We start from the raw sequence: 27,962 nt of genomic DNA, 5'->3' as shown, positions 1-27,962 counted from the left end.
CTGTAGACATGGAGGGGGCACAGGGGAGTCTGTAGACATGGAGGGGGCACAGGGGAGTCTGTAGACATGGAGGGGGCACGGGTAGTCTGTATACAGTGGAGGTGGCACAGGGTGAGTCTGTAGACTGGAGGGGGGCACAGGGGGGAGTCTGTAGACATGGAGGGGGCACGAGGGTGAGTCTGTAGACAATGGAGGGGGCACAGGGGGGAGTCTGTAGACATGGAGGGGGCACAGGGGAGTCTGTAGACATGGAGGGGGCACAGGGGAGTCTGTAGACATGGAGGGGCACAGGGGAGTCTGTAGACATGGAGGGGGCACAGGGGAGTCTGTAGACTGGAGGGGGACACAGGGAGTCTTAGACATGGAGGGGCACAGGGGAGTCTGTAGACATGAGGTGGGGCACAGGGGAGTCATGTAGCATGGGGGGGCACAGGGGAGTCTGTAGACATGGGGGGGGCACGGGGAGTCTGTAGACATGGAGGGGGCACAGGGGAGTCCTGTAAACATGGAGGGGGCACAGGGGAGTCTGTAGACATGGAGGGGGGCACAGTGGGAGTCCTGTAGACATGGAGGGGCACAGGGGAGTCTGTAGACATGGAGGGGCACAGGGGATCTGTAGACATGGAGGGGGCACAGGGGGATCTGTAGACATGGAGGGGGCACAGGGGGGGTCTGTAGACATGGAGGGGGCACAGGGGGGGGTCTGTAGACATGGAGGGGGCACAGGGGGGTCTGTAGACATGAAGGGGGCACAGGGGGGTCTGTAGACATGAAGGGGGCACAGGGGGGTCTGTAGACATGGAGCGGGCACAGGGGGGGGTCTGTAGACATGGAGGGGGCACAGGGGGGGTCTGTAGACATGGAGGAGGGCACAGGGGGGGGTCTGTAGACATGGAGGGGGCACAGGGGGGTGTCCTGTAGACATGGAGGGGGGCACAGGGGGGTCTGTAGACATGGAGGGGGCACAGGGGGGTCTGTAGACATGAAGGGTGGCACAGGGGGGGGGGGTCTGTAGACATGAAGGGGGCACAGGGGGGGTCTGTACACGTAGAGGGCCGGCAGGGACGGTCCTCTCCTCCTTCCTGACATGACTCGGTGTTATTATCTGGCCGGTCTCTTCCTGCCCCGCCACCCCCCCCCAGCTACCGCCATGTCCGGCCCCTCCGCTCTCCATCCACCTCGGTCAGTAACATGAGGCACAGATGCCGTGTGGTCCCGTGTGGTCCCCGGCACAATGCAGGATCCAGCTGACTCCACCTAACCCCCTGCTCTGTCTCCCCCCCAAACAGATGGCGAATCCGGTGACCTCTGCCTGCTGCCTGGTACTTGCTGCGTCCGTGATGGTGTGCGCCCAGAGACACGCTGAGGGTGAGTGCCGCCTCCATACCAGCATCTATATCCTACTACCATATACTGTACTATATATCATCTATCTCCGATTTGTCTCTGTGTCCTGTCTATATACACAGTGGTGTCTTGGATTAGGAGTTTAATCCGTTCCGGGACGGCGCTTGTAATCCAAATCCACTCTTACACCAAAGCAAATTTTCCCATAAGAAATCACTGATCTGCAGACAATTGGTTCCACCCCCCAAATATAATGATTATTATTCTGAATAACATGTAGAAGAGATGAAACAATGAGAAGCAGCAGAATCTGTGATATATAAGTTACTGTACAGTATAGCAGCATGTGGTATATAATGTATAGTAACTGTATAACCCTGATAACACAGCAGCAGCTGGATATGTGATATACAAGTTACTGTACAGTATAGCAGCATGTGGTATATAATGTATAGTAACTGTATAACCCTGATAACACAGCAGCTGGATATGTGATATTATAAGTTACTGTACAGTATAGCAGCATGTGGTGTATAATGTATAGTAACTGTATAACCCTGATAACACAGCAGCTGGATATGTGATATATAAGTTACTGTACAGTATAGCAATCAGCATGTGGTATATAATGTATAGTAACTGTATAACCCTGATAACACAGCAGCTGGATATGTGATATACAAGTTACTGTACAGTATAGCAGCATGTGGTATATAATGTATAGTAACTGTATAACCCTGATAACACAGCAGCTGGATATGTGATATATACGTTACTGTACAGTATAGCAGCATGTGGTGTATAATGTATAGTAACTGTATAACCCTGATAACACAGCAGCTGGATATGTGATATATAAGTTACTGTACAGTATAGCAATCAGTATGTGATGTATAATGTATAGTAACTGTATAACCATGATAACACAGCAGCTGGATATGTGATATATAAGTTACTGTACAGTATAGCAGCATGTGGTGTATAATGTATAGTAACTGTATAACCCTGATAACACTGCAGCTGGATATGTGATATATAAGTTACTGTACAGTATAGCAGCATGTGGTATATAATGTATAGTAACTGTATAACCCTGATAACACAGCAGCTGGATATGTGATATACAAGTTACTGTACAGTATAGCAGGATGTGGTATATAATGTATAGTAACTGTATAACCCTGATAACACAGCAGCTGGATATGTGATATATAAGTTACTGTACAGTAGAGCAGCATGTGGTGTATAATGTATAGTAACTGTATAACCCTGATAACACAGCAGCTGGATATGTGATATATAAGTTACTGTACAGTATAGCAGCATGAGGTGTATAATGTATAGTAACTGTATAACCCTGATAACACAGCAGCTGGATATGTGATATATAAGTTACTGTACAGTATAGCAGCATGTGGTGTATAATGTATAGTAACTGCATAACCCTGATAACAGCAGCTGAATATGTGATATATAAGTTACTGTACAGTAGAGCAGCATGTGGTATATAATGTATAGTAACTGTATAACCCTGATAACACAGCAGCTGGATATGTGATATATAAGTTACTGTACAGTATAGCAATCAGCATGTGGTGTATAATGTATAGTAACTGTATAACCCTGATAAAACAGCAGCAGCAGTTTGTAGATACAGGATGGAGCTGCAGATCCCCATAATGCAGTAGTGCAGTACAACAGGCTAGAGTAGAGAAGCAGGGCTGCTGTCAGGGGTCTCTGTGGTCACATGACAGCAATGGGGAAGGGGGTGTGTTCAGCATGAACCAATCAGGAAGTGAGAATCAAAGAGCTGTTCAGGAGGACAGTGACATAAACCTCTCTATATAGCAGTGTTCGGGCACATGTAGCAGCAGTACATATAGCTGAGTGTGAGTGCAGACACATTATAGCAGCAGTGTGTATAGCTGAGTGTGAGTGCAGGCAGATTATAGCAGCAGTGTGTATAGCTGAGTGTGAGTGCAGGCAGATTATAGCAGGAATGGAGAGGATGGAAACACAAGGGCTGATGGATCTGCCATGACTTGGAAGGTGAGGGAGATTATCTATCTATCTATCTATCTATCTATCTATCTATCTATCTATGTGTTGCTATCATGTTCTGTAGCGCTGTACACTGGTAGTAGATACATTATAATATATAATAGTCATTATTCTCCATTATTCAAGGGGGAAAGAAATTACACAGAATACAAAGTGTCACACACTGATATCTACTCTGTGAGCTTACACTCCCATAGAGATCACAGAGAGAGGTAGCCCTGGGCCTGTGAGCTTACACTCCCATAGAGATCACAGAGAGAGGTAGCCCTGGTCCTGTGAGCTTACACTCTAATAGAATTCACAGAGTGACGCTGAGAGACGTAGCCCTGGTCCTCTGAGCTTACACTCCAATAGAGATCACAGAGGTAGCCCTGGTCCTGTGAGCTTACACTCCCAATAGAGATCACAGAGAGAGGTAGCCCTGGTCCTCTGAGCTTACACTCTAATAGAGATCACAGAGAGAGGTAGCCCTGGTCTCCTGTGAGCTTACACTCTAATAATAGAGATCACAGAGAGAGGTAGCCCTGGGCCTGTGAGCTTACACTCTAATAGAATTCACAGAGAGAGGTAGCCCTGGGCCTGTGAGCTTACACTCTAATAGAATTCACAGAGAGAGGTAGCCCTGGTCCTGTGAGCTTACACTCTAATAGAGATCACAGAGAGAGGTAGCCCTGGTCCTGTGAGCTTACACTCTAATAGAATTCACAGAGAGAGGTAGCCCTGGGCCTGTGAGCTTACACTCTAATAGAGATCACAGAGAGAGGTAGCCCTGGTCCTCTGAGCTTACACTCTAATAGAGATCACAGAGAGACGTAGCCCTGGTCCTCTGAGCTTACACTCCAATAGAGATCACAGAGAGAGGTAGCCCTGGTCCTGTGAGCTTACACTCCCAATAGAGATCACAGAGAGAGGTAGCCCTGGTCCTGTGAGCTTACACTCCAATAGAGATCACAGAGAGAGGTAGCCCTGGTCCTGTGAGCTTACACTCTAATAGAGATCACAGAGAGAGGTAGCCCTGGTCCTCTGAGCTTACACTCTAATAGAGATCACAGAGAGAGGTAGCCCTGGTCCTGTGAGCTTACACTCTAATAGAGATCACAGAGAGAGGTAGCCCTGGTCCTCTGAGCTTACACTCCAATAGAGATCACAGAGAGAGGTAGCCCTGGTCCTGTGAGCTTACACTCTAATAGAGATCACAGAGAGAGGTAGCCCTGGTCCTGTGAGCTTACACTCTAATAGAGATCACAGAGAGAGGTAGCCCTGGTCCTCTGAGCTTACACTCCAATAGAGATCACAGAGAGAGGTAGCCCTGGTCCTGTGAGCTTACACTCTAATAGAGATCACAGGGAGATTCTGAGCTGAGACACTATGGGACTTGTGGTTCGGTATCTTATTACGTTCAGGATCTCTGCTTGCTGTACCCACATAGGATTTTATGGGACCTAAAATTGTCGGTAGTTGCCGATCTGCGACCACGGACAGTTTTATGGGACGTGTGAATAAGGACTTAGGTGTCATTGTCACCAGAGACCCGAGTGTTATCACATTGTATCAGTGCTGGCACAGTGATCGCCAAGAGTCCCCGAAAGGACAGCAGAATAGTGAGTGCTGCTCTGGAGGATGAGACACGATGTAACAGCAGAATAGTGAGTGCTGCTCTGGAGGATGAGACACGATGTAACAGCAGAATAGTGATTGCAGCTCTGGAGGATGAGACATGATGTAACAGCAGAATAGTGATTGCAGCTCTGGGTGATGAGACATGATGTAACAGCAGAATAGTGAGTGCTGCTCTGGAGGATGAGACATGATGTAACAGCAGAATAGTGATTGCAGCTCTGGGTGATGAGACATGATGTAACAGCAGAATAGTGAGTGCAGCTCTGGGGGATGAGACATGATGTAACAGCAGAATAGTGAGTGCTGCTCCGGAGGATGAGACAGGATGTAACAGCAGAATAGTGAGTGCAGCTCTGGGGGATGAGACATGATGTAACAGCAGAATAGTGAGTGCAGCTCTGGGGGATGAGACAGGATGTAACAGCAGAATAGTGAGTGCAGCTCTGGAGGATGAGACAGGATGTAACAGCAGAATAGTGAGTGCAGCTCTGGAGGATGAGACACGATGTAACAGCAGAATAGTGAGTGCTGCTCTGGAGGATGAGACACGACGTAACAGCAGAATAGTGAGTGCAGCTCTGGAGGATGAGACATGATGTAACCGCAGAATAGTGAGTGCAGCTCTGGAGGATGAGACATGATGTAACCGCAGAATAGTGAGTGCAGCTCTGGGGGATGAGACACGATGTAACAGCAGAATAGTGAGTGCAGCTCTGGAGGATGAGACATGATGTAACAGCAGAATAGTGATTGCAGCTCTGGGTGATGAGACATGATGTAACAGCAGAATAGTGATTGCAGCTCTGGGTGATGAGACATGATGTAACAGCAGAATAGTGAGTGCAGCTCTGGAGGATGAGACAGGATGTAACAGCAGAATAGTGAGTGCAGCTCTGGAGGATGAGACAGGATGTAACAGCAGAATAGTGAGTGCAGCTCTGGTGTTCAGCATGCGGCTGTAGTCTGATTCCAGCTCCTGGCTTCCTGCTTTGTGTCCTCTCTGTCCTGTTATCTTCTAAGCAGCCATATACACTACAAGCACCAGCATGCCTTCCTGTTACTGTAATGACTATGGGCTGGCCGTGCATGGGGAGCGTGCTGGGAGTTGTAGTCCTTCCACTCACATAATACAATCAGCAGCTGAGGACATGGAAAGCTTCTCAGGAGGATCGATACTTGGAGAGGAAACATGGCAGACAGTCTGTAATATCATTCACCCCCCAGCTCCAGAGCAGCGCTCCCTGCTAAATGCTCCCACAGGACACTGCAAGAGATCAGGCCGAGAGTGACCCTGGGACTGCAGGAAACCCCCCTATCAGAGTGACATCATCCCCGGGGTCCCCCCTGTCAGAGTGACATCATCCCCGGGGTCCCCCCTGTCAGAGTGACATCATCCCCGGGGTCCCCCCCCCTGTCAGAGTGACATCATCCCCGGGGTCCCCCTCACTGTCAGAGTGACATCATCCCCAGGGTCCCCCCCCGTCAGTGACATCATCCCCGGGGTCCCCCTCCTGTCAGAGTGACATCATCCCCAGGGTCCCCCCCTGACTAACCAGAGTGACCCTGAGAGATGAGAAGCTCCCCCCCCATACATCACTGCTCCCCCCCATACATCACTGCTCCCCCCCCATACATCACTGCTCCCCCCCCATACATCACTGCTCCCCCCCCATACATCACTGCTCCCCCCCATACATCACTGCTCCCCCCCCCCACATACATCACATCACTGCTCCCCCCATACATCACTGCTCCCCCCCCCCATACATCACTGCTCCCCCCCCCCATACATCACTGCTCCCCCCCCCATAACATCACTGCTCCCCCCCCCACATACATCACTGCTCCCCCCCCCCATACATCACTGCTCCCCCCCCATACATCACTGCTCCCCCCCCATACATCACTGCTCCCCCCCCATACATCACTGCTCCCCCCCCATACATCACTGCTCCCCCCCCATACATCACTGCTCCCCCCCCATACATCACTGCTCCCCCCCCATACATCACTGCTCCCCCCCATACATCACTGCTCCCCCCCCATACATCACTGCTCCCCCCCCATACATCACTGCTCCCCCCCCCATAACATCACTGCTCCCCCCCCACATACATCACTGCTCCCCCCCCCCCATACATCACTGCTCCCCCCCCATACATCACTGCTCCCCCCCCCATACATCACTGCTCCCCCCCATACATCACTGCTCCCCCCCCCATACATCACTGCTCCCCCCCCCATACATCACTGCTCCCCCCCCATACATCACTGCTCCCCCCCCCATACATCACTGCTCCCCCCCATACATCACTGCTCCCCCCCCACATACATCACTGCTCCCCCCCCATACATCACTGCTCCCCCCCCATACATCACTGCTCCCCCCCCACATACATCACTGCTCCCCCCCCATACATCACTGCTCCCCCCCCCATACATCACTGCTCCCCCCCATACATCACTGCTCCCCCCCCCCATACATCACTGCTCCCCCCCCATACATCACTGCTCCCCCCCCATACATCACTGCTCCCCCCCATACATCACTGCTCCCCCCCCATACATCACTGCTCCCCCCCATACATCACTGCTCCCCCCCATACATCACTGCTCCCCCCCCATACATCACTGCTCCCCCATAAGTCTCCCGGCTCACTATCTTCCCATTATTCTTAATAATCATATAGTAGTATATTCCTGTATATAGGGAGCAGTATTATAGTAGTTATATTCCTGTATATAGGAGCAGTATTATAGTAGTTATATTCCTGTATATAGGATCAGTATTATAGTAGTTATATTCCTGTATATAGGAGTAGTATTATAGTAGTTATATTCCTGTATATAGGGGCAGTATTATAGTAGTTATATTCCTGTATATAGGAGCAGTATTCTAGTAGTTATATTCCTGTATATAGGAACAGTATTATAGTAGTATATTCCTTTATATAGGAGCAGTATTATAGTAGTTATATTCTTGTATATAGGAGCAGTATTATAGTAGTTATATCCCTGTATATAGGAGCAGTATTATAGTAGTATATTCCTGTATATAGGAGCAGTATTATAGTAGTTATATCCCTGTATATTGGAGCAGTATTATAGTAGTTATATTCCTGTACGTAGGAGCAGTATTATAGTAGTTATATTCCTGTATATAGGAGCAGTATTATAGTAGTTATATTCCTGTATATAGGAACAGTGTTATAGTAGTATATATCCCTGTATATAGGAGCAGTATTATATTAGTATATCCCTGTATATAGGAGCAGTATTATAGTAGTATATTCCTGTATATAGGAGCAGTATTATAGTAGTTATATTCCTGTATATAGGAGCAGTATTATAGTAGTTATATTCCTGTATATAGGAGCAGTATTATAGTAGTTATATTCCTGTATATAGGAGCAGTATTATAGTAGTTATATTCCTGTATATAGGAGCAGTATTATAGTAGTTATATTCCTGTATATAGGAGCAGTATTATAGTAGTTATATTCCTGTATATAGGAGCAGTATTATAGTAGTTATATTCCTGTATATAGGAGCAGTATTATAGTAGTTATATCCCTGTATATAGGAGCAGTATTATAGTAGTATATTCCTGTATATAGAAGCAGTATTATAGTAGTATATTCCTGTATATAGAAGCAGTATTATAGTAGTATATTCCTGTATATAGCAGCAGTATTATAGTAGTTATATCCCTGTATATAGGGGGCAGTATTATAGTAGTTATATTCCTGTATATAGGAGCAGTATTATAGTAGTTATATTCCTGTATATAGGGGCAGTATTATAGTAGTATATTCCTGTATATAGGAGCAGTATTATAGTAGTATATCTCTGTATATAGGAGCAGTATTATAGTAGTTATATTTCTGTATATAGGAGCAGTATTATAGTAGTATATTCCTGTATATAGGGGCAGTATTATAGTAGTATATTCCTGTATATAGGAGCAGTATTATAGTAGTATATTCCTGTATATAGGGGCAGTATTATAGTAGTTATATTCCTGTATATAGGAGCAGTATTATAGTAGTATATCCCTGTATATAGGAGCAGTATTATAGTAGTATATCCCTGTATATAGGGGCAGTATTATAGTAGTTATATTCCTGTATATAGGAGCAGTATTATAGTAGTATATTCCTGTATATAGGGGCAGTATTATAGTAGTTATATTCCTGTATATAGGGGGCAGTATTATATTAGTATATTCCTGTATATAGGAGCAGTATTATAGTAGTATATTCCTGTATATAGGGGGCAGTATTATAGTAGTATATTCCTGTATATAGGGGCAGTATTATAGTAGATATATCCCTGTATATAGGACCAGTATTATAGTAGTATATCCCGGTATATAGGAGCAGTATTATAGTAGTATATTCCTGTATATAGGAGCAGTATTATAGTAGTATATTCCTGTATATAGGGGCAGTATTATAGTAGTTATATTCCTGTATATAGGGGCAGTATTATAGTAGTTATATTCCTGTATATAGGGAGCAGTATTACACACTATTAGTATGGGGTTACACTGTGCAGGAGATATAGTATATACTATCTTGCCATCCTCCTGGTATAATAGGAATGTTCCATCTCGCTGCTCGTTGTTTGTCTACAGTGGAAATGACTTTTCTACATGACGCGGAGACGTATTGACTTTCCCGGCCTGTGAATGTGCAGCGATTGCCCGGCGGTCATGTCATTAATGCTCCGTCTCTCTATAAATATTTCGGCTGTTTTGTCTCCATCTGGTAGATCAGGAGTCTCCCGGCTCGCCGCCTCTCTGTGGTTTTTCATTAATCTATCGGTGATTGGCTCTCGGTGTTATTTTCTCTCGGCTGAGCTCATACATTACATTATGGGGCTGCACCTAGAAGCCACGTGCGCCCCCTGCAGGCAGAAGGCGGCGTCCGGTGTAAGATCAGGAACTGGCAGCATGAGAACGTCCTCGCTGGTCGTGTGCGCCATATGGGCCGTAAATCACAATGTAAATGATGCAGTAACACGAAACTCGGAGATAAAACGCGCGAGTGCCGTCATGGTGTGTGCTGAGGGGGTCACCGCCATCCATCAGAAGTGCCGCCATCTCCTTTACCATATGGAAAGCTGTCGCAATGACTTTTCCCCCCGTTTTCTTGCGATGTTATCGACAGTTTGTTGCCTTATATTTTGCGGTTATCGTTACGTTTCGCCAATTAGTCTGCGGCAACCACAGCGTTCCCAGCCCCTCCGGGGAGGTGATCCGCGTTATGTGCTCCAGAGCTGACATCCTTGGCAGTTCCCAGTCCGCATTGTTGCGTCGCGCTGGTCCCGGCTGAAAGGGCCGTGAAGCTGAATGCGGCATCATGAAAGGCCTGTGTGTAGGAAGGGATTAGCCGGCCCTGGGGTATGGCAGGCGGGGGGCAGCGCCCGGACCCCCGCATTGTGCACTTGGCGGTGAGCAGCGGCCGGGGACACAATCCTTCCCGCCGGCGGCGCACTCTGTCCAGGGGATTTTCTTCCCTCTTGATCCTTCCATAATGGAGGCTGTCAGACGCCTTTTCATGCCCCCATTGATGGAGCTTTGATTATTGTTTCTCCGGTTAACCCTTCACACGCCGGGGACGCCCCTTAAGAGGTTTTTATGGGCGTGAAAATTAAAAATTCTCTTCAGAGAATTTATAATTATAGAAGTTATCTTATAGTGATATACGAGATGTGGGTCATGTGATGTGAGGACCCCCGAGGTGGTGGGAGTCAGGTGAGAGGTGTAGGTGATGTGAGGACCCCGGAGGTGATGGGGGGTGTAGGTGATGGGAGTCAGGTGAGAGGTGTAGGTGATGGGAGTCAGGTGAGAGGTGTAGGTGATGGGAGTCAGGTGGGAGGTGGTGGGAGGTGTAGGTGATGGGAGTCAGGTGGGAGGTGTAGGTGATGGGAGTCAGGTGAGAGGTGTAGGTGATGTGAGGACCCCGGAGGTGATGGGGGGTGTAGGTGATGGGAGTCAGGTGGGAGGTGTAGGTGATGTGATGTGAGGACCCCCGAGGTGGTGGGAGGAGTAGGTGATGGGAGTCAGGTGGGAGGTGTAGATGATGTGAGGACCCCCCAGGTGGTGGGAGTCAGGTGGGAGGTGTAGGTGATGTGATGTGAGGACCCCCGAGGTGGTGCGAGTCAGGTGAGAGGTGTAGGTGATGTGATGTGAGGATCCCGAAGGTGGTGGGAGGTGTAGGTGATGTGAGGACCCCAGAGGTGGCGGGAGGTGTAGGTGATGTGAGGACCCCGGAGGTGATCAGAGTCAGGTGGGAGGTGTAGATGATGTGAGGACCCCCGAGGTAGTGGGAGTCAGGAGGGAGGTGTAGGTGATGGGAGGACCCCAGAGGTGGCGGGAGTCAGGAGGAAGGTGTAGGTGATGGGAGGACCCCAGAGGTGGCGGGAGTCAGGAGGGAGGTGTAGGTGACAGGAGGACCCCGGAGGTGATGGGAGGCAGGTGGCAGGTGTAGGTGACAGGAGGACCCCGGAGGTGGCGGGAGGCAGGTGGCAGGTGTAGGTGACAGGAGGACCCCCGAGGTGGTGGGAGTCAGGAGGGAGGTGTAGGTGATGGGAGGACCCCAGAGGTGGCGGGAGTCAGGAGGAAAGTGTAGGTGATGGGAGGACCCCAGAGGTGGTGGGAGGTGTAGGTCATGTGATGGGAGGACCCCAGAGGTGATGGGAGTCAGGTGGGAGGTGTAGGTGATGGGAGGACCCCTGAGATGGTGGGAGTCAGGAGGGAGGTGTAGGTTATGGGAGTCAGGTGGGAGGTGTAGGTGATGGGAGGACCCCGGAGGTGGTGGGAGGTGTAGGTGATGGGAGTCAGGTGGGAGGTGTAGGTGATGGAAGTCAGGTGGGAGGTGTAGGTGATGGGAGGACCCCGGAGGTGGTGGGAGGTGTAGGTGATGGGAGTCAGGTGGGAGGTGTAGGTGATGGAAGTCAGGTGGGAGGTGTAGATGATGTGAGGACCCCAGAGGTGGCGGGAGTCAGGAGGGAGGTGTAGGTGATGGGAGGACCCCAGAGGTGGTGGGAGGTGTAGGTCATGTGATGGGAGGACCCCAGAGGTGATGGGAGTCAGGAGGAAGGTGTAGGTTATGGGAGGACCCCGGAGGTGGTGGGAGTCAGGTGGGTGGTGTAGGTGATGGGAGGACCCCGGAGGTGGTGGGAGATGTAGGTGATGGGAGGACCCCTGAGATGGTGCGAGTCAGGAGGGAGGTGTAGGTTATGGGAGTCAGGTGGGAGGTTTAGGTGATGGGAGTCAGGTGGGAGGTGTAGGTGATGGGAGGACCCCGAGGTGATGGGAGTCAGGTGGGAGGTGTAGGCGAGGGGAGTCAGGTGGGTGGTGTAGTTGATTGCAGGACCCCGAGGTGATGGGAGTCAGGTGGGTGGTGTAGGTGATGGGAGGACCCCCGAGGTGGTGGGAGGTGTTGGTCATGTGATGGGAGGACCCCCGAGGTGGTGGGAGTCAAGTGGGAGGTGTAGGTGATGTGAGGACCCCCGAGGTGGTGGGAGGTGTAGGTGATGGGAGGACCCCTGAGGTGGTGGGAGTCAGGTGGGAGGTGTAGGTGATGGGAGGACCCCCTAGGTGGTGGGAGGTGTTGGTGATGGGAGGACCCCCGAGGTGGTGGGAGGTGTAGGTGATGGGAGGACCCCGAGGTGGTGGGAGGTGTAGGTGACAGGAGGACCCCGGAGGTGATGGGAGTCAGGTGGGAGGTGTAGGTGATGGGAGGACCCCGAGGTGGTGGGAGGTGTAGGTGACAGGAGGACCCCGGAGGTGATGGGAGTCAGGTGGGAGGTGTAGGTGACAGGAGGACCCCCGAGGTGGTGGGAGTCAGGAGGGAGGTGTAGGTGATGGGAAGACCCCCGAGGTGGTGGGAGTCAGGAGGGAGGTGTAGGTGATGGGAAGACCCCCGAGGTGGTGGGAGTCAGGTGGGAGGTGTAGGTCATGTGATGGGAGGACCCCCGAGGTGGTGGGAGGTGTAGGTGATGGGAGGACCCCTGAGGTGGTGGGAGTCAGGTGGGAGGTGTAGGTGATGGGAGGACCCCCGAGGTGGTGGGAGGTGTTGGTGATGGGAGGACCCCCGAGGTGGTGGGAGGTGTAGGTGATGGGAGGACCCCGAGGTGGTGGGAGGTGTAGGTGACAGGAGGACCCCGGAGGTGATGGGAGTCAGGTGGGAGGTGTAGGTGACAGGAGGACCCCGGAGGTGATGGGAGTCAGGTGGCAGGTGTAGGTGACAGGAGGACCCCGGAGGTGATGGGAGTCAGGTGGCAGGTGTAGGTGACAGGAGGACCCCCGAGGTGATGGGAGTCAGGTGGGAGGTGTAGGTGACAGGAGGACCCCGGAGGTGATGGGAGTCAGGTGGCAGGTGTAGGTGACAGGAGGACCCCCGAGGTGATGGGAGTCAGGTGGCAGGTGTAGGTGACAGGAGGACCCCGGAGGTGGTGGGAGTCAGGAGAGAGGTGTAGGTGATGGGAGGACCCCGGAGGTGGTGGGAGTCAGGAGGGAGGTGTAGGTGACAGGAGGACCCCGAGGTGATGGGAGTCAGGTGGGTGGTGTAGGTGATGGGAAGACTCCCGAGGTGGTGGTAGTCAGGAGGGAGGTCTAGGTGATGGGAGGACCCCGGAGGTGGTGGGAGTCAGGAGGGTCAGGTTCTCACTCCAACTAGGAATATATGTGGAGCCAGAGATCTCTCCAGAAGGAACGGTTATTGCCAGAGTGTTAGGGTTATTGCCCCTTGTCATTACGGAGCAGGGGGCTATCGTTGTGAGACTAAATGAGTAATAAGGGTCAGAAAGACGTGTGGAGACTTACCGGCCATCCCTGCCCTACATTCTGCGAAAAAGGATAAGCAGCAGCTCTCTGATGCCCCCTGGAGGTAGTCAGTGTCTCACTCCAACTAGGAATCCTACAACATGTCTGGAAATGGTCTCCCCCGGAGGAGCGGTCACCATCTGTACATGGTGACCTGGGTTATAAAGGGATGAGGAGAAGGGATCTGCCCAGGAGGAGCGGTCACCATCTGTACACGGCTGTTTCTGGGTTATAAAGGAATCAGGTGAAGGGATCTGCCCAGGAGGAGAGGCTACTATCTGTACACGGCTGTTCCTGAGTTATGAAGGGATCTGTGCAGTAGGAGAGGTCAGCATCTGTACACGGCTGTTTCTGGGTTATGAAGGGATCTGTGCAGTAGGAGAGGCTACTATCTGTACACGGCTGTTTCTGGGTTATGAAGGGATCTGTGCAGTAGGAGAAGTCAGCATCTGTACACGGCTGTTCCTGAGTTATGAAGGGATCTGTGCAGTAGGAGAGGCTACTATCTGTACACGGCTGTTCCTGGGTTATGAAGGGATCTGTGCAGTAGGAGAGGTCAGCATCTGTACACGGCTGTTTCTGGGTTATGAAGGGATCTGTGCAGTAGGAGAGGCTACTATCTGTACACGGCTGTTCCTGACTTATGAAGGGATCTGTGCAGTAGGAGAAGTCAGCATCTGTACACGGCTGTTCCTGAGTTATGAAGGGATCTGTGCAGTAGGAGAGGTCAGCATCTGTACACGGCTGTTTCTGGGTTATGAAGGGATCTGTGCAGTAGGAGAGGCTACTATCTGTACACGGCTGTTTCTGGGTTATGAAGGGATCTGTGCAGTAGGAGAAGTCAGCATCTGTACACGGCTGTTCCTGAGTTATGAAGGGATCTGTGCAGTAGGAGAGGTCAGCATCTGTACACGGCTGTTTCTGGGTTATGAAGGGATCTGTGCAGTAGGAGAGGTCAGCATCTGTACACGGCTGATCCTGAGTTATGAAGGGATCTGTGCAGTAGGAGAGGCTACCATCTGTACACGGCTGTTCCTGAGTTATGAAGGGATCTGTGCAGTAGGAGAGGTCACCATCTGTACACGGCTGTTTCTGGGTTATGAAGGGATCTGTGCAGTAGGAGAGGCTACCATCTGTACACGGCTGTTTCTGGGTTATGAAGGGATCTGTTACACTGATGACTTTCTGTTCACTGACACCAAGCGGAGGTCTCAGTAAAAGTGAAGAATGGAAACACAAACTTCATAGAAAGTTCCAGAACTTTTCATATGACATTTCTTCAGCTTCATGTGCCCAGAATGGAGATGGTATAATGCATCAGCCCCTATGTTATAACTTACCCCACCAGCAGGGGGCGCCTCTCCCCCCACTGATCCCTCTCTCACCCCTCTGGAACCTGGATACATTATATTCCGCTCATCCTCCTCATTTCTTTCTCTTACAGCCGAAGCAAAGTCCAGAACTCGCCCGTTTGTCTCTGAATCTGGATCATTAGATCGAAGCCAAAGCCAGCGAGCAGGACGCAGCCCGCAGAGAGGTACGGGACCCCCTACTCATACCCTGCCTGCCCCCTATCTATGTGTCAGAGGGTGCAGACTGGTATAACATAGGTATAATGATATATGTACATCTGGTATAACCTGGGTATATACTGTATGTAATTATATATGTACAGCTGGTATAACCTGGGTATATACTGTATATAATATATATGTACAGCTGGTATAACCTGGGTATATACTGTATATATGTACGGCTGGTATAACCTTGGTATATACTGTATATAAGATATATGTACAGCTGGTATAACCTGGGTATATACTGTATATAAGATATATGTACAGCTGGTATAACCTGGGTATATACTGTATATAATATATATGTACAGCTGGTATAACCTGGGTATATACTGTATATAATTATATATGTACAGCTGGTATAACCTGGGTATATACTGTATGTAATTATATATGTACAGCTGGTATAACCTGGGTATATACTGTATATAATTATATATGTACAGCTGGTATAACCTGGGTATCTCCTGTATATAATTATATATGTACAGCTGGTATAACCTGGGTATATACTGTATATAATTATATATGTACAGCTGGTATAACCTGGGTATATACTGTATATAATTATATATGTACAGCTGGTATAACCTGGGTATATACTGTATATAATTATTTATGTACAGCTGGTATAACCTGGGTATATACTGTATATAATTATATATGTACAGCTGGTATAACCTGGGGATCTCCTGTATATAATTATATATGTACAGCTGGTATAACCTGGGGATCTCCTGTATATAATTATATATGTACAGCTGGTATAACCTGGGTATATACTGTATATAATTACATATGTACAGCTGGTATAACCTGGGTATATACTGTATATAATTATATATGTACAGCTGGTATAACCTGGGGATCTCCTGTATATAATTATATATGTACAGCTGGTATAACCTGGGGATCTCCTGTATATAATTATATATGTACAGCTGGTATAACCTGGGTATATACTGTATATAATTATATATGTACAGCTGGTATAACCTGGGGATCTCCTGTATATAATTATATATGTACAGCTGGTATAACCTGGGGATCTCCTGTATATAATTATATATGTACAGCTGGTATAACCTGGGGATCTCCTGTATATAGTGGAGCGGTTTTGGTGGTCTTTGCTCTTTGCTCTCTCTATCTTTTATGGGGGGATTAGTTGGGGGTCACCGTGTGTTCCCTCTCGGCCGGAGTCTTGGGGGCAGTCATGTGAGTGTGCGGCTGGGATGTCTCGGCTCTGGTTAGTGTCGCTCTCGGCCGCTCTCGCACTCATTGGCCGCTCAGTAACCGTCCTCAGATTTCCCCTACATACACAGTCACCGCAGCCGCCTCCTGGACAACGTCCATGTTTCGGGGTAAAACAACATGCGGGTCCTGGTCTCCCCCCGGTCTTACATTACACACACCGACATTCATCCAGGGCCGCCGGATTTAACTCCTGGGCCTCCAGCCTGCAGAGTGGAGTAATAGTCTGCGGTGAGGATGGGAAGGACCTGCTGTTTGGTTTGGCCCGAGACTCCATGTAAGAAAGTGTCTCCTGCCAGTACTATGTAAGGATTGCCAAAGCTAATACCGGTCACCACCCGGTGCAGTCATCCGGCAGCGCCAAACCGGGAGACAGACCCTCCATTCTGCACAACATTATATCCATAGAGCGGCTACCCGGCCCCACTGGCAGTATTATACATGCCCCCTGATTATAGTAGTATATTCCTTTAGGCTACGTTCACACTACGTAAAAGTATGGCCGTTGTTGCTGATGGCAACAACGGCCGTACTTTTACCGCGGTGGAACAATGCCTGTTGTTCTATGGGATCCTGGCCGGAGCGTACACACATCGTATACGCATCACAGCTCTGCGGCCAGAGGGATCATCCACCCGGGACTTAAGTACCGGTCTAGATGATCCGGCCAGAGACCGGCCGTTCCGTGACCCTGCCGGGGTCACGGAACGGGCGGTCTCATACGTAGTGTGAACATAGCCTTATAAAGTAGTTATATTCTTGTATATAGGAGCAGTATTATAGTAGTTATATTCCTGTATATAGGGGCAGTATTATAGTAGTTATATCCCTGTATATAGGAGCAGTATTATAGTAGTATATTCCTGTATATAGGAGCAGTATTATAGTAGTTATATTCCTGTATATAGGAGCAGTATTATAGTAGTATATTCCTGTATATAGGAGCAGTATTATAGTAGTTATATCCCTGTATATAGGAGCAGTATTATAGTAGTATATTCCTGTATATAGGAGCAGTATTATAGTAGTTATATTCCTGTATATAGGGGCAGTATTATAGTAGTATATCCCTGTATATAGGAGCAGTATTATAGTAGTTATATTCCTGTATATAGAAGCAGTGTTATAGTAGTTATATTCCTGTATATAGGGGGCAGTATTATAGTAGTTATATCCCTGTATATAGGAGCAGTATTATAGTAGTTATATTCCTGTATATAGGGGGCAGTATTATAGTAGCATATAGGGGGCAGTATTGCAGGACATTGTCCAGAAATCTAGAATATTGTGAGAAGTTGATTCACCAATTCTTTTTAGAAACTGAGTAATCTCCTTATTGTAGTAGGATTTTCCCTATTGTTACACTGAGAGTCCCCATTGATTGTTGTCTTGTATGTAGTTTGTATTCCTTATGTCTCTGTATGTGGAGCAGGTTCTCGGCAGAGGGTGGCGGTGTATTTTCTGTCACTATAGGCCCCATAGCTGGCCCATTATACATGGTGGTGGATAATTCATCAGATTATGTAGTAACATTGACAGCGGAGTCACAATAACACGGCGGCTGAGCGCACAATCAATCTCATCCAATAGACCCTACATTAACCCTTGTGCAGCCGTGTTACATCTCTATGTGTAATGTATGGGGCAGGGTCCGGCCAGCTGACTTGTACATATGTTACATGAAGGAGATTGATTTGTCTTCATTGGTTATATACATAGTATACATGACTGGTGGGGATATACATAGTATACAGTACATGACTGGTGGGGATATACATAGTATACAGTACATGACTGGTGGGGATATACATAGTATACAGTACATGACTGGTGGGGATATACATAGTATACATGACTGGTGGGTATATACATAGTATACATGACTGGTGGGGATATACATAGTATACGTGACTGGTGGGGATATACATAGTATACGTGACTGGTGGGGATATACATAGTATACGTGACTGGTGGGGATATACATAGTATACGTGACTGGTGGGGATATACATAGTATACGTGACTGGTGGGGATATACATAGTATACGTGACTGGTGGGGTATATACATAGTATACGTGACTGGTGGGTATATACATAGTATACATGACTGGTGGGTATATACATAGTATACGTGACTGGTGGGGATATACATAGTATACATGACTGGTGGGGATATACATAGTATACGTGACTGGTGGGTATATACATAGTATACGTGACTGGTGGGGATATACATAGTATACGTGACTGGTGGGGATATACATAGTATAGATGACTGGTGGGGATATACATAGTATACATGACTGGTGGGTATATACATAGTATACATGACTGGTGGGGTATATACATAGTATACATGACTGGTGGGGATATACATAGTATACATGACTGGTGGGGATATACATAGTATACATGACTGGTGGGGTATATACATAGTATAGATGACTGGTGGGGATATACATAGTATACATGACTGGTGGGTATATACATAGTATACAGTACATGACTGGTGGGTATATACATAGTATACATGACTGGTGGGTATATACATAGTATACACGACTGGTGGGTATATACATAGTATACATGACTGGTGGGTATATACATAGTATACATGACTGGTGGGTATATACATAGTATACATGACTGGTGGGTATATACATAGTATACATGACTGGTGGGGATATATACATAGTATATGTGACTGGTGGGTATATACATAGTATACATGACTGGTGGGGATATACATAGTATACGTGACTGGTGGGGTATATACATAGTATACGTGACTGGTGGGGTATATACATAGTATACATGACTGGTGGGGATATACATAGTATACGTGAGTGGTGGGTATATACATAGTATACATGACTGGTGGGGTATATACATAGTATACGTGACTGGTGGGGATATACATAGTATACGTGACTGGTGGGGATATACATAGTATACGTGACTGGTGGGGATATACATAGTATACATGACTGGTGGGTATATACATAGTATACATGACTGGTGGGGATATACATAGTATACGTGAGTGGTGGGTATATACATAGTATAGATGACTGGTGGGGATATATACATAGTATACATGACTGGTGGGTATATACATAGTATAGATGACTGGTGGGGATATATACATAGTATACATGACTGGTGGGTATATACATAGTATACATGACTGGTGGGGATATACATAGTATACGTGACTGGTGGGGATATACATAGTATACGTGACTGGTGGGGTATATACATAGTATACGTGACTGGTGGGTATATACATAGTATACATGACTGGTGGGGATATATACATAGTATACATGACTGGTGGGTATATACATAGTATACATGACTGGTGGGTATATACATAGTATACAGTACATGACTGGTGGGTATATACATAGTATACAGTACATGAATGGTGGGTATATACATAGTATACGTGACTGGTGGGGATATACATAGTATACGTGAGTGGTGGGGATATACATAGTATACGTGACTGGTGGGTATATACATAGTATATGTGACTGGTGGGGTATATAACTGTTGCTGTATATTTGTTGTATTTGCGCTGGTAGGGCAGGCAGGGGTCCCCCATATGTATCACAGGCTCTGTATGATTGACAATCAAAAAGTTTGCTATGGGGCCCAGCCATTTCTAGTTACGCCCCTGTACAGCAGGATGGTTGGTGTTATATACCTGGTACAGCAGGATGGTTGGTGTTATATACCTAGTACAGCAGGATGGTTGGTTCTATATACCTGGTACAGCAGGATGGTTGGTGTTATATACCTAGTACAGCAGGATGGTTGGTTCTATATACCTGGTACAGCAGGATGGTTGGTGTTATATACCTAGTACAGCAGGATGGTTGGTGTTATATACCTGGTACAGCAGGATGGTTGGTGTTATATACCTGGTACAGCAGGATGGTTGGTATTATATACCTAGTACAGCAGGATGGTTGGTGTTATATACCTGGTACAGCAGGATGGTTGGTGTTATATACCTGGTACAGCAGGATGGTTGGTGTTATATACCTAGTACAGCAGGATGGTTGGTTCTATATACCTAGTACAGCAGGATGGTTGGTATTATATACCTAGGACAGCAGGATGGTTGGTATTATATACCTAGGACAGCAGGATGGTTGGTGTTATATACCTAGTACAGTAAGTACAGTAGGATGAGTGGTTCTATATACCTAGTACAGCAGGATGGTTGGTATTATATACCTGGTACAGCAGGATGGTTGGTGTTATAAACCTAGTACAGCAGGATGGTTGGTGTTATATACCTGGTACAGCAGGATGGTTGGTGTTATATACCTGGTACAGCAGGATGGTTGGTGTTATATACCTGGTACAGCAGGATGGTTGGTGTTATATACCTAGTACAGCAGGATGGTTGGTGTTATATACCTAGTACAGCAGGATGGTTGGTTCTATATACCTAGTACAGCAGGATGGTTGGTAAACTAAACCTATAGATAAACCCAGCGCAGACTATTAGTGGGCCAGTTAGAATAAGGAGGGTCAAGATTATATAGGTGACAAATACCTGTATAGAAATCCAGCTGGAAAGGTGAATATAACACTTGCCCAGATGCCGATATCATTGGAGTTCAGCCGAAATCCCCCGGGCGGTAGCACTGCACATACGTCCGTTTTCCGTGGCATAAGTGGGATTCTGAGTGATGTCACTCTCCTTAGGTCTGCATCCTAGTGCAAGCCAGAAGTTGTCCTACGCTTTTCAGTGTACACAGCCACCTTCATCAGGGGTTGATCCTTTCCGACCCACTTATTGCCAGGGTTTATTTACATTATGGTGACTACTGTTCTAATTCCTCAATGTTCTACAAAACACATACGTGTAATGTGTATTGGAAAGTCCACATTAAAAACTTCATTGTACATAGTGACCCTTAGCTTATACTTGGGTTTCTTCTCTCACTTTGCATTGATTGCATTGTTTTCCATCAAATCATTTACATATCCCCGCCCCTTTTTTGTTACAATGTTTCAGTGCTGTTTTTTACACTGCCTATTTTTGTTTTGTTTCACAAAAAGGGGAACAGTTCTAGATCTACATTTAACCCTTTGAGGACCCGGCCCAAAATGCCCCAGTGGACTGCGCCAATTTCATTTTGACGTTTTCGATTTTTCCTCCTCCCTCTCTAAGAGCTCCAGCACTTTCAGTTTTTAGTCTACAGGGCCGTGTAAGAGCTGTTTTTTGCAGGAATAGTTGTACTATGTATTAATATCAATTTACCATAAAATGTATGATGGAACCCCAAATTTATTATTTACGAAAATGTAAATTGGTGAAATTGGAAAAAGAATGCAATATGGTAACTTTTGGGGGGTTCTCGTTTACGCCGTTCGCCATACGGCATGACGATTGTTATATTAGATTGGACAGTTACGCACGCTACGGTATATAATATGTTTATTTATTTTTTATATGTTTTATTTATATTATGGGAAAGGGGGGGGTGATTTTAATCTTTATTGGGGGAGGGGCTTTGGGGTATTTTTAAAAATATTTTTCTTTTTTTTCTTTTACACATGTTATGTCGCCCTTTTACATACAGTTATTAGATTGCATACACTGATCACTGCTATCCCATAGGCACAGTATTGATCAGTGTAATAGGCGCTCTGCTGATTGAGCCTGCCTGTGGCCTGTGGCAGACTCCATGAGCAGATCGTTGATCGGACCGCACGGTGGAAGGTAAGAGACCTTCAGCGGTCCGTTAAAGCGATCAGGACCCCCGCAGTAACACTGCGGGTGTCCCAATCGGTAAGTGACAGAAACTGTTACATACCTGGTACAGCAGGATGGTTGGTGTTATATACCTAGGACAGCAGGATGGTTGGTGTTATATATCTGGTACAGCAGGATGGTTGGTGTTATATATCTGGTACAGCAGGATGGTTGGTGTTATATACCTAGTAAGGTAAGTACAGTAGGATGAGTGGTTCTATATACCTGGTACAGCAGGATGGTTGGTGTTATATACCTAGTACAGCAGGATGGTTGGTATTATATACCTAGTACAGCAGGATGGTTGGTGTTATATACCTGGTACAGCAGGATGGTTGGTTCTATATACCTAGTACAGTAAGTACAGTAGGATGAGTGGTTCTATATACCTAGTACAGCAGGATGGTTGGTGTTATATACCTGGTACAGCAGGATGGTTGGTATTATATACCTAGTACAGCAGGATGGTTGGTATTATATACCTAGTACAGCAGGATGGTTGGTGTTATATACCTGGTACAGCAGGATGGTTGGTTCTATATACCTAGTACAGTAAGTACAGTAGGATGAGTGGTTCTATATACCTAGTACAGCAGGATGGTTGGTGTTATATACCTAGTACAGCAGGATGGTTGGTATTATATACCTAGTACAGCAGGATGGTTGGTGTTATATACCTAGTAAGGTAAGTACAGTAGGATGAGTGGTTCTATATACCTAGTACAGCAGGATGGTTGGTGTTATATACCTAGTACAGCAGGATGGTTGGTGTTATATACCTAGTACAACAGGATGGTTGGTGTTAATGTTAGTGTCAGGTGTAGTTTTGGAAGGCAATGTGGTTGTAAAGTTTTTTTTTCAGGTGTATAGTCAGGCAGTATGCCCTGGTATAAGGTGTCTGGTTTGTTAGGTTGTGTCGGTGGTCAGGTGTATAGTCAGGCAGTATTGGTGTTTCTGGTATAAGGTGTCTGGTTTGTTAGGTTGTGTTGGTTTTCAGGTGTCCGAGAATCAGATGTCTGCTAAGACAATATGGCTGCTTTGCAGCAAGGTTGTGAAGTCTGATGGTGGTACCTGCAGAGACAGTACAGCTGCCAACCAGCGTAACAGTCAGACGTCTGCTATGGTTGATATAACTGGTGTCAGCTGACTTGTAAAATGGTCTGTAAGTGTCTGTGATGGTAAGACAGATGTTCAGTAAGAAGCTGGAGTGAGACGTCTGGTAAAGTAAAATGGTGTTGATGGTACAAGAGATGACAGCTGCCTTGTAAAACAGTATGTCAGGTGCCTGGGGAGACAGTCAAATGTGCAGTAACAGGCAGTATGATTGTCAGTTCTAGTGCCCCCCTGGTAACTCTGTCAGGTTGTTAAAGGAGAAGTCTGGTGAAAATTATTATTTAAGTATTGTATTACCCCCCAAAAGTTATACAAATCCCCAATATACACTTATTACGGGAAATGCACATAAAGTGCTTTTTCCCTGCACTTACTGCATCGAGGCTTCACTTCCTGGATAACATGGTGATGTCACTTCCTGGATAACATGATGATGTCACTTCCTGGATAACATGGTGATGTCACTTCCTGGATAACACGGTGATGTCACTTCCTGGATAATATGGTGATGTCACTTCCTGGATAACATGGTGATGTCACTTCCTGGATAACATGGTGATGTCACTTCCTGGATAACATGGTGATGTCACTTCCTGGATAACACGGTGATGTCACTTCCTGGATAATATGGTGATGTCACTTCCTGGATAACACGGTGATGTCACTTCCTGGATAACATGGTGATGTCACTTCCTGGATAACACGGTGATGTCCCTTCCTGGATAACATGGTGATGTCCCTTCCTGGATAACATGGTGATGTCCCTTCCTGAATAACATGGTGATGTCCCTTCCTGGATAACATGGTGATGTCACTTCCTGGATAACATGGTAATGTCACTTCTTGGATAACACGGGATGTGCCTTCCTGGATAACATGGTGATGTCACTTCCTGGATAACATGGCAATGTCACTTCCTGGACAACATGGCAATGTCACTTCCTGGATAACATGAGGATGTCCCTTCCTGGATAACATGGTGAAGTCCCTTCCTGGATAACATGGTGATGTCACTTCCTGGACAACATGGCAATGTCATTTCCTGGATAACACTGTGACGTCCCTTCCTGGATAACATGGCGATGTCACTTCCTGGATAACATGGTGGTGTCACTTCCTGGATAACATGGTGATGTCACTTTCTGGATAACACGGTGATGTCATTTCCTGGATAAAATGGTGATGTCCCTTCCTGGATAACATGGTGATGTCACTTCCTGGATAACATGGTGATGTCACTTCCTGGATAACATGATGATGTCACTTTCTGGATAACATGGTGATGTCACTTTCTGGATAACATGGTGATGTCACTTTCTGGATAACATGGTGATGTCCCTTCCTGGATAACATGGTGATGTCACTTTCTGGATAACATGGTGATGTCACTTCCTGGATAACATGGTGATGTCACTTTCTGGATAACACGGTGATGTCATTTCCTGGATAAAATGGTGATGTCCCTTCCTGGATAACATGGTGATGTCACTTCCTGGATAACATGGTGATGTCACTTCCTGGATAACATGGTGATGTCACTTCCTGGATAACATGATGATGTCACTTCCTGGATAACATGGTGATGTCACTTTCTGGATAACATGGCCATGTTATCCAGGTAGTGACATCACCATGTTATCCAGGAAGTGACATCACCATGTTACTCAGGAAGTGACATCACCATGTTATCCAGGAAGTGACATCACCATGTTATCCAGGAAGTGACATCACCATGTTATCCAGGAAGTGACATCACCATGTTATCCAGGAAGTGAAGCCTCGATGCAGTAGTAAGTGCAGGGAAAAAAGCACTTTATAAACATTTTCCATAATAAGTCTATATTGGTAATTTGTATAACTTTTGGGGGGGAAAGTACAATACTTTAATAAACATTTTCGCTGGACTTCTCCTTTAAATCTGATACAGTTACATCAGGTGTTTAGTGAGTGATTGGTAAAACTAGTGTAAGGTGCCTAGTAAGGTTACTGTCAGTACGGCCGCCATAGATGGTGTCTGGTAAAACAATCACACTTATACCTGGTGAGACGGTCAGATGTCTGGCATGGCTGTTATACCTGGTGAGACGGTCAGATGTCTGGCATGGCTGTTATACCTGGTGAGACGGTCAGATGTCTGGCATGGCTGTTATACCTGGTGAGACGGTCAGATGTCTGGCATGGCTGTTATACCTGGTGAGACGGTCAGATGTCTGGCATGGCTGTTATACCTGGTGAGACGGTCAGATGTCTGGCATGGCTGTTATACCTGGTGAGACGGTCAGATGTCTGGCATGGCTGTTATACCTGGTGAGACAGTCAGATGTCTGGCATGGCTGTTATACCTGGTGAGACGGTCAGATGTCTGGCATGGCTGTTATACCTGGTGAGACGGTCAGATGTCTGGCATGGCTGTTATACCTGGTGAGACGGTCAGATGTCTGACATGGCTGTTATACCTGGTGAGACAGTCAGATGTCTAATACTCATAGATCCAAAAAGATTAAAAACACTTAAAAAGCACACCAAACGTGGAGACACCACGTAAGGTGTCATCCACCTTGACACCCCGTAAAAGACCCCTGAGGAAGTCCGGTAGTGCGGACGGAATGCCTGGGGCTCCTCTTATTGACACCCCGTTGTGTCACTGTTCATTTCTTGGTTAGGTGGTAACTATCTATTGTTTGGGTATCACTGTATTATCTGCCTATTCATTTCATTGTTGCTTGTATTAGTTTTGATATCCTATTTTTTATGGCAATATATTTTTTTCACTTTTGAAGGGTTATTTACCTTTTTTATTTTGAACAGGACACATTATAATCCTTTTACGGGGTGTCAAGGTGGATGACACCTTACGTGGTGTCTCCACGTTTGGTGTGCTTTTTAAGTGTTTTTAATCTTTTTGGATCTATGAGTATTATTTATATCTCTTTTTGTACCTGTGGAATAAAGTACTGTTATTTTTGAGCTTATTCTATGACTTATGGTGTGCTTACTTACCATATGGCATATACGTTTCTTTGCTTTTTCTGGTATACAGGTTTTCTATATGCCTATTGTTAGCACCCAACTTTATAAATTGTTTTGGCTGTGCATGCCCCCCATTTGTTGTTTTCTTTTTTCACAGTCAGATGTCTGGCATGGCTGTTATACCTGGTGAGACGGTCAGATGTCTGGCATGGCTGTTATACCTGGTGAGACGGTCAGATGTCTGGCATGGCTGTTATACCTGGTGAGACGGTCAGATGTCTGGCATGGCTGTTATACCTGGTGAGACGGTCAGATGTCTGGCATGGCTGTTATACCTGGTGAGACAGTCAGATGTCTGGCATGGCTGTTATACCTGGTGAGACAGTCAGATGTCTGGCATGGCTGTTATACCTGGTGAGACAGTCAGATGTCTGGCATGGCTGTTATACCTGGTGAGACGGTCAGATGTCTGGCATGGCTGTTATACCTGGTGAGACGGTCAGATGTCTGGCATGGCTGTTATACCTGGTGAGACGGTCAGATGTCTGGCATGGCTGTTATACCTGGTGAGACGGTCAGATGTCTGGCATGGCTGTTATACCTGGTGAGACAGTCAGATGTCTGGCATGGCTGTTATACCTGGTGAGACGGTCAGATGTCTGGCATGGCTGTTATACCTGGTGAGACGGTCAGATGTCTGGCATGGCTGTTATACCTGGTGAGACAGTCAGATGTCTGGCATGGCTGTTATACCTGGTGGCGGCTGTGTCAGGTGTCATGGGTCTTTTACCGCGGAGTCAGGAACCTGCCCCCTCCTGGCAGAACACTAATACAGACACTTACTTACTATATGCCGCCATATATATCATTGCAGACATTACTATACGATGAGTGAGGCGGCTGGGGGTGAGGGTCCGCCTGTAGCCCCCTGACTCCACATAGCAGAGATTCCACGTTGTGGCGGATCTGGCGGTCCCATTAATTCACTGTTTACATTTTTAGTCATCGATGTCGGCAGCCCAGAACAATCAGAGTCTGTCAGCCCATATGTGCCGGCGGCGGCAGCAGACTGACAGCTTCGAGCTGCCAGGAGTAAATGAGGATAGGACTGACGGTTATCACAGGCTGAACACAAATAAACAGGCCTCGCAGCTTACAGAGGGGCCACCACCGCCGCACAAACACATGCCCAGAGCTTAAAGGAATTGTCTCCCAAAGGGGCAATGTGTGACCCGAGCCGTCTCCTCAGCAATGTCCCTGACACCGCGGGCCGCCCCGGAGGGTCCTTGGAGACAGCCGCCATAGCCTAACAGCTTCCTTCCTCGCTCCAACAGACGATCTGTAGGGAGCAGAAGCTGAAGGCAGAAACAAGGGCCCAGGCCTCTCAGCTTCATTGGTCTCCATGCGTCATCC

General features: G+C 47.0%; 1 protein-coding gene across 1 annotated transcript in view; it reads left to right on the top strand.

Annotated features, from left to right (window-relative positions):
- Positions 1-1,164: 1,164 nt before the first annotated feature.
- LOC138778113 (ciliary neurotrophic factor receptor subunit alpha-like) overlaps positions 1,165-27,962 on the top strand; it is a 67,299-nt gene continuing 40,501 nt past the window's right edge. The window contains exons 1-3 of the mRNA XM_069956369.1: positions 1,165-1,182; positions 1,290-1,368; positions 15,306-15,398. Coding sequence (XP_069812470.1) covers positions 1,290-1,368; positions 15,306-15,398 — 172 coding nt within the window. The 5' untranslated portion in view covers positions 1,165-1,182. The remainder of the gene's footprint in view (positions 1,183-1,289; positions 1,369-15,305; positions 15,399-27,962) is intronic.

The sequence above is a fragment of the Dendropsophus ebraccatus genome, unplaced genomic scaffold (genome assembly GCF_027789765.1).
Source record: "Dendropsophus ebraccatus isolate aDenEbr1 unplaced genomic scaffold, aDenEbr1.pat pat_scaffold_632_ctg1, whole genome shotgun sequence".
Taxonomy (NCBI): Eukaryota; Metazoa; Chordata; class Amphibia; order Anura; family Hylidae; genus Dendropsophus; species Dendropsophus ebraccatus.
Note: the sequence above shows the minus strand (reverse complement) of the source record. Positions and strands in the feature narration are given on the sequence as shown.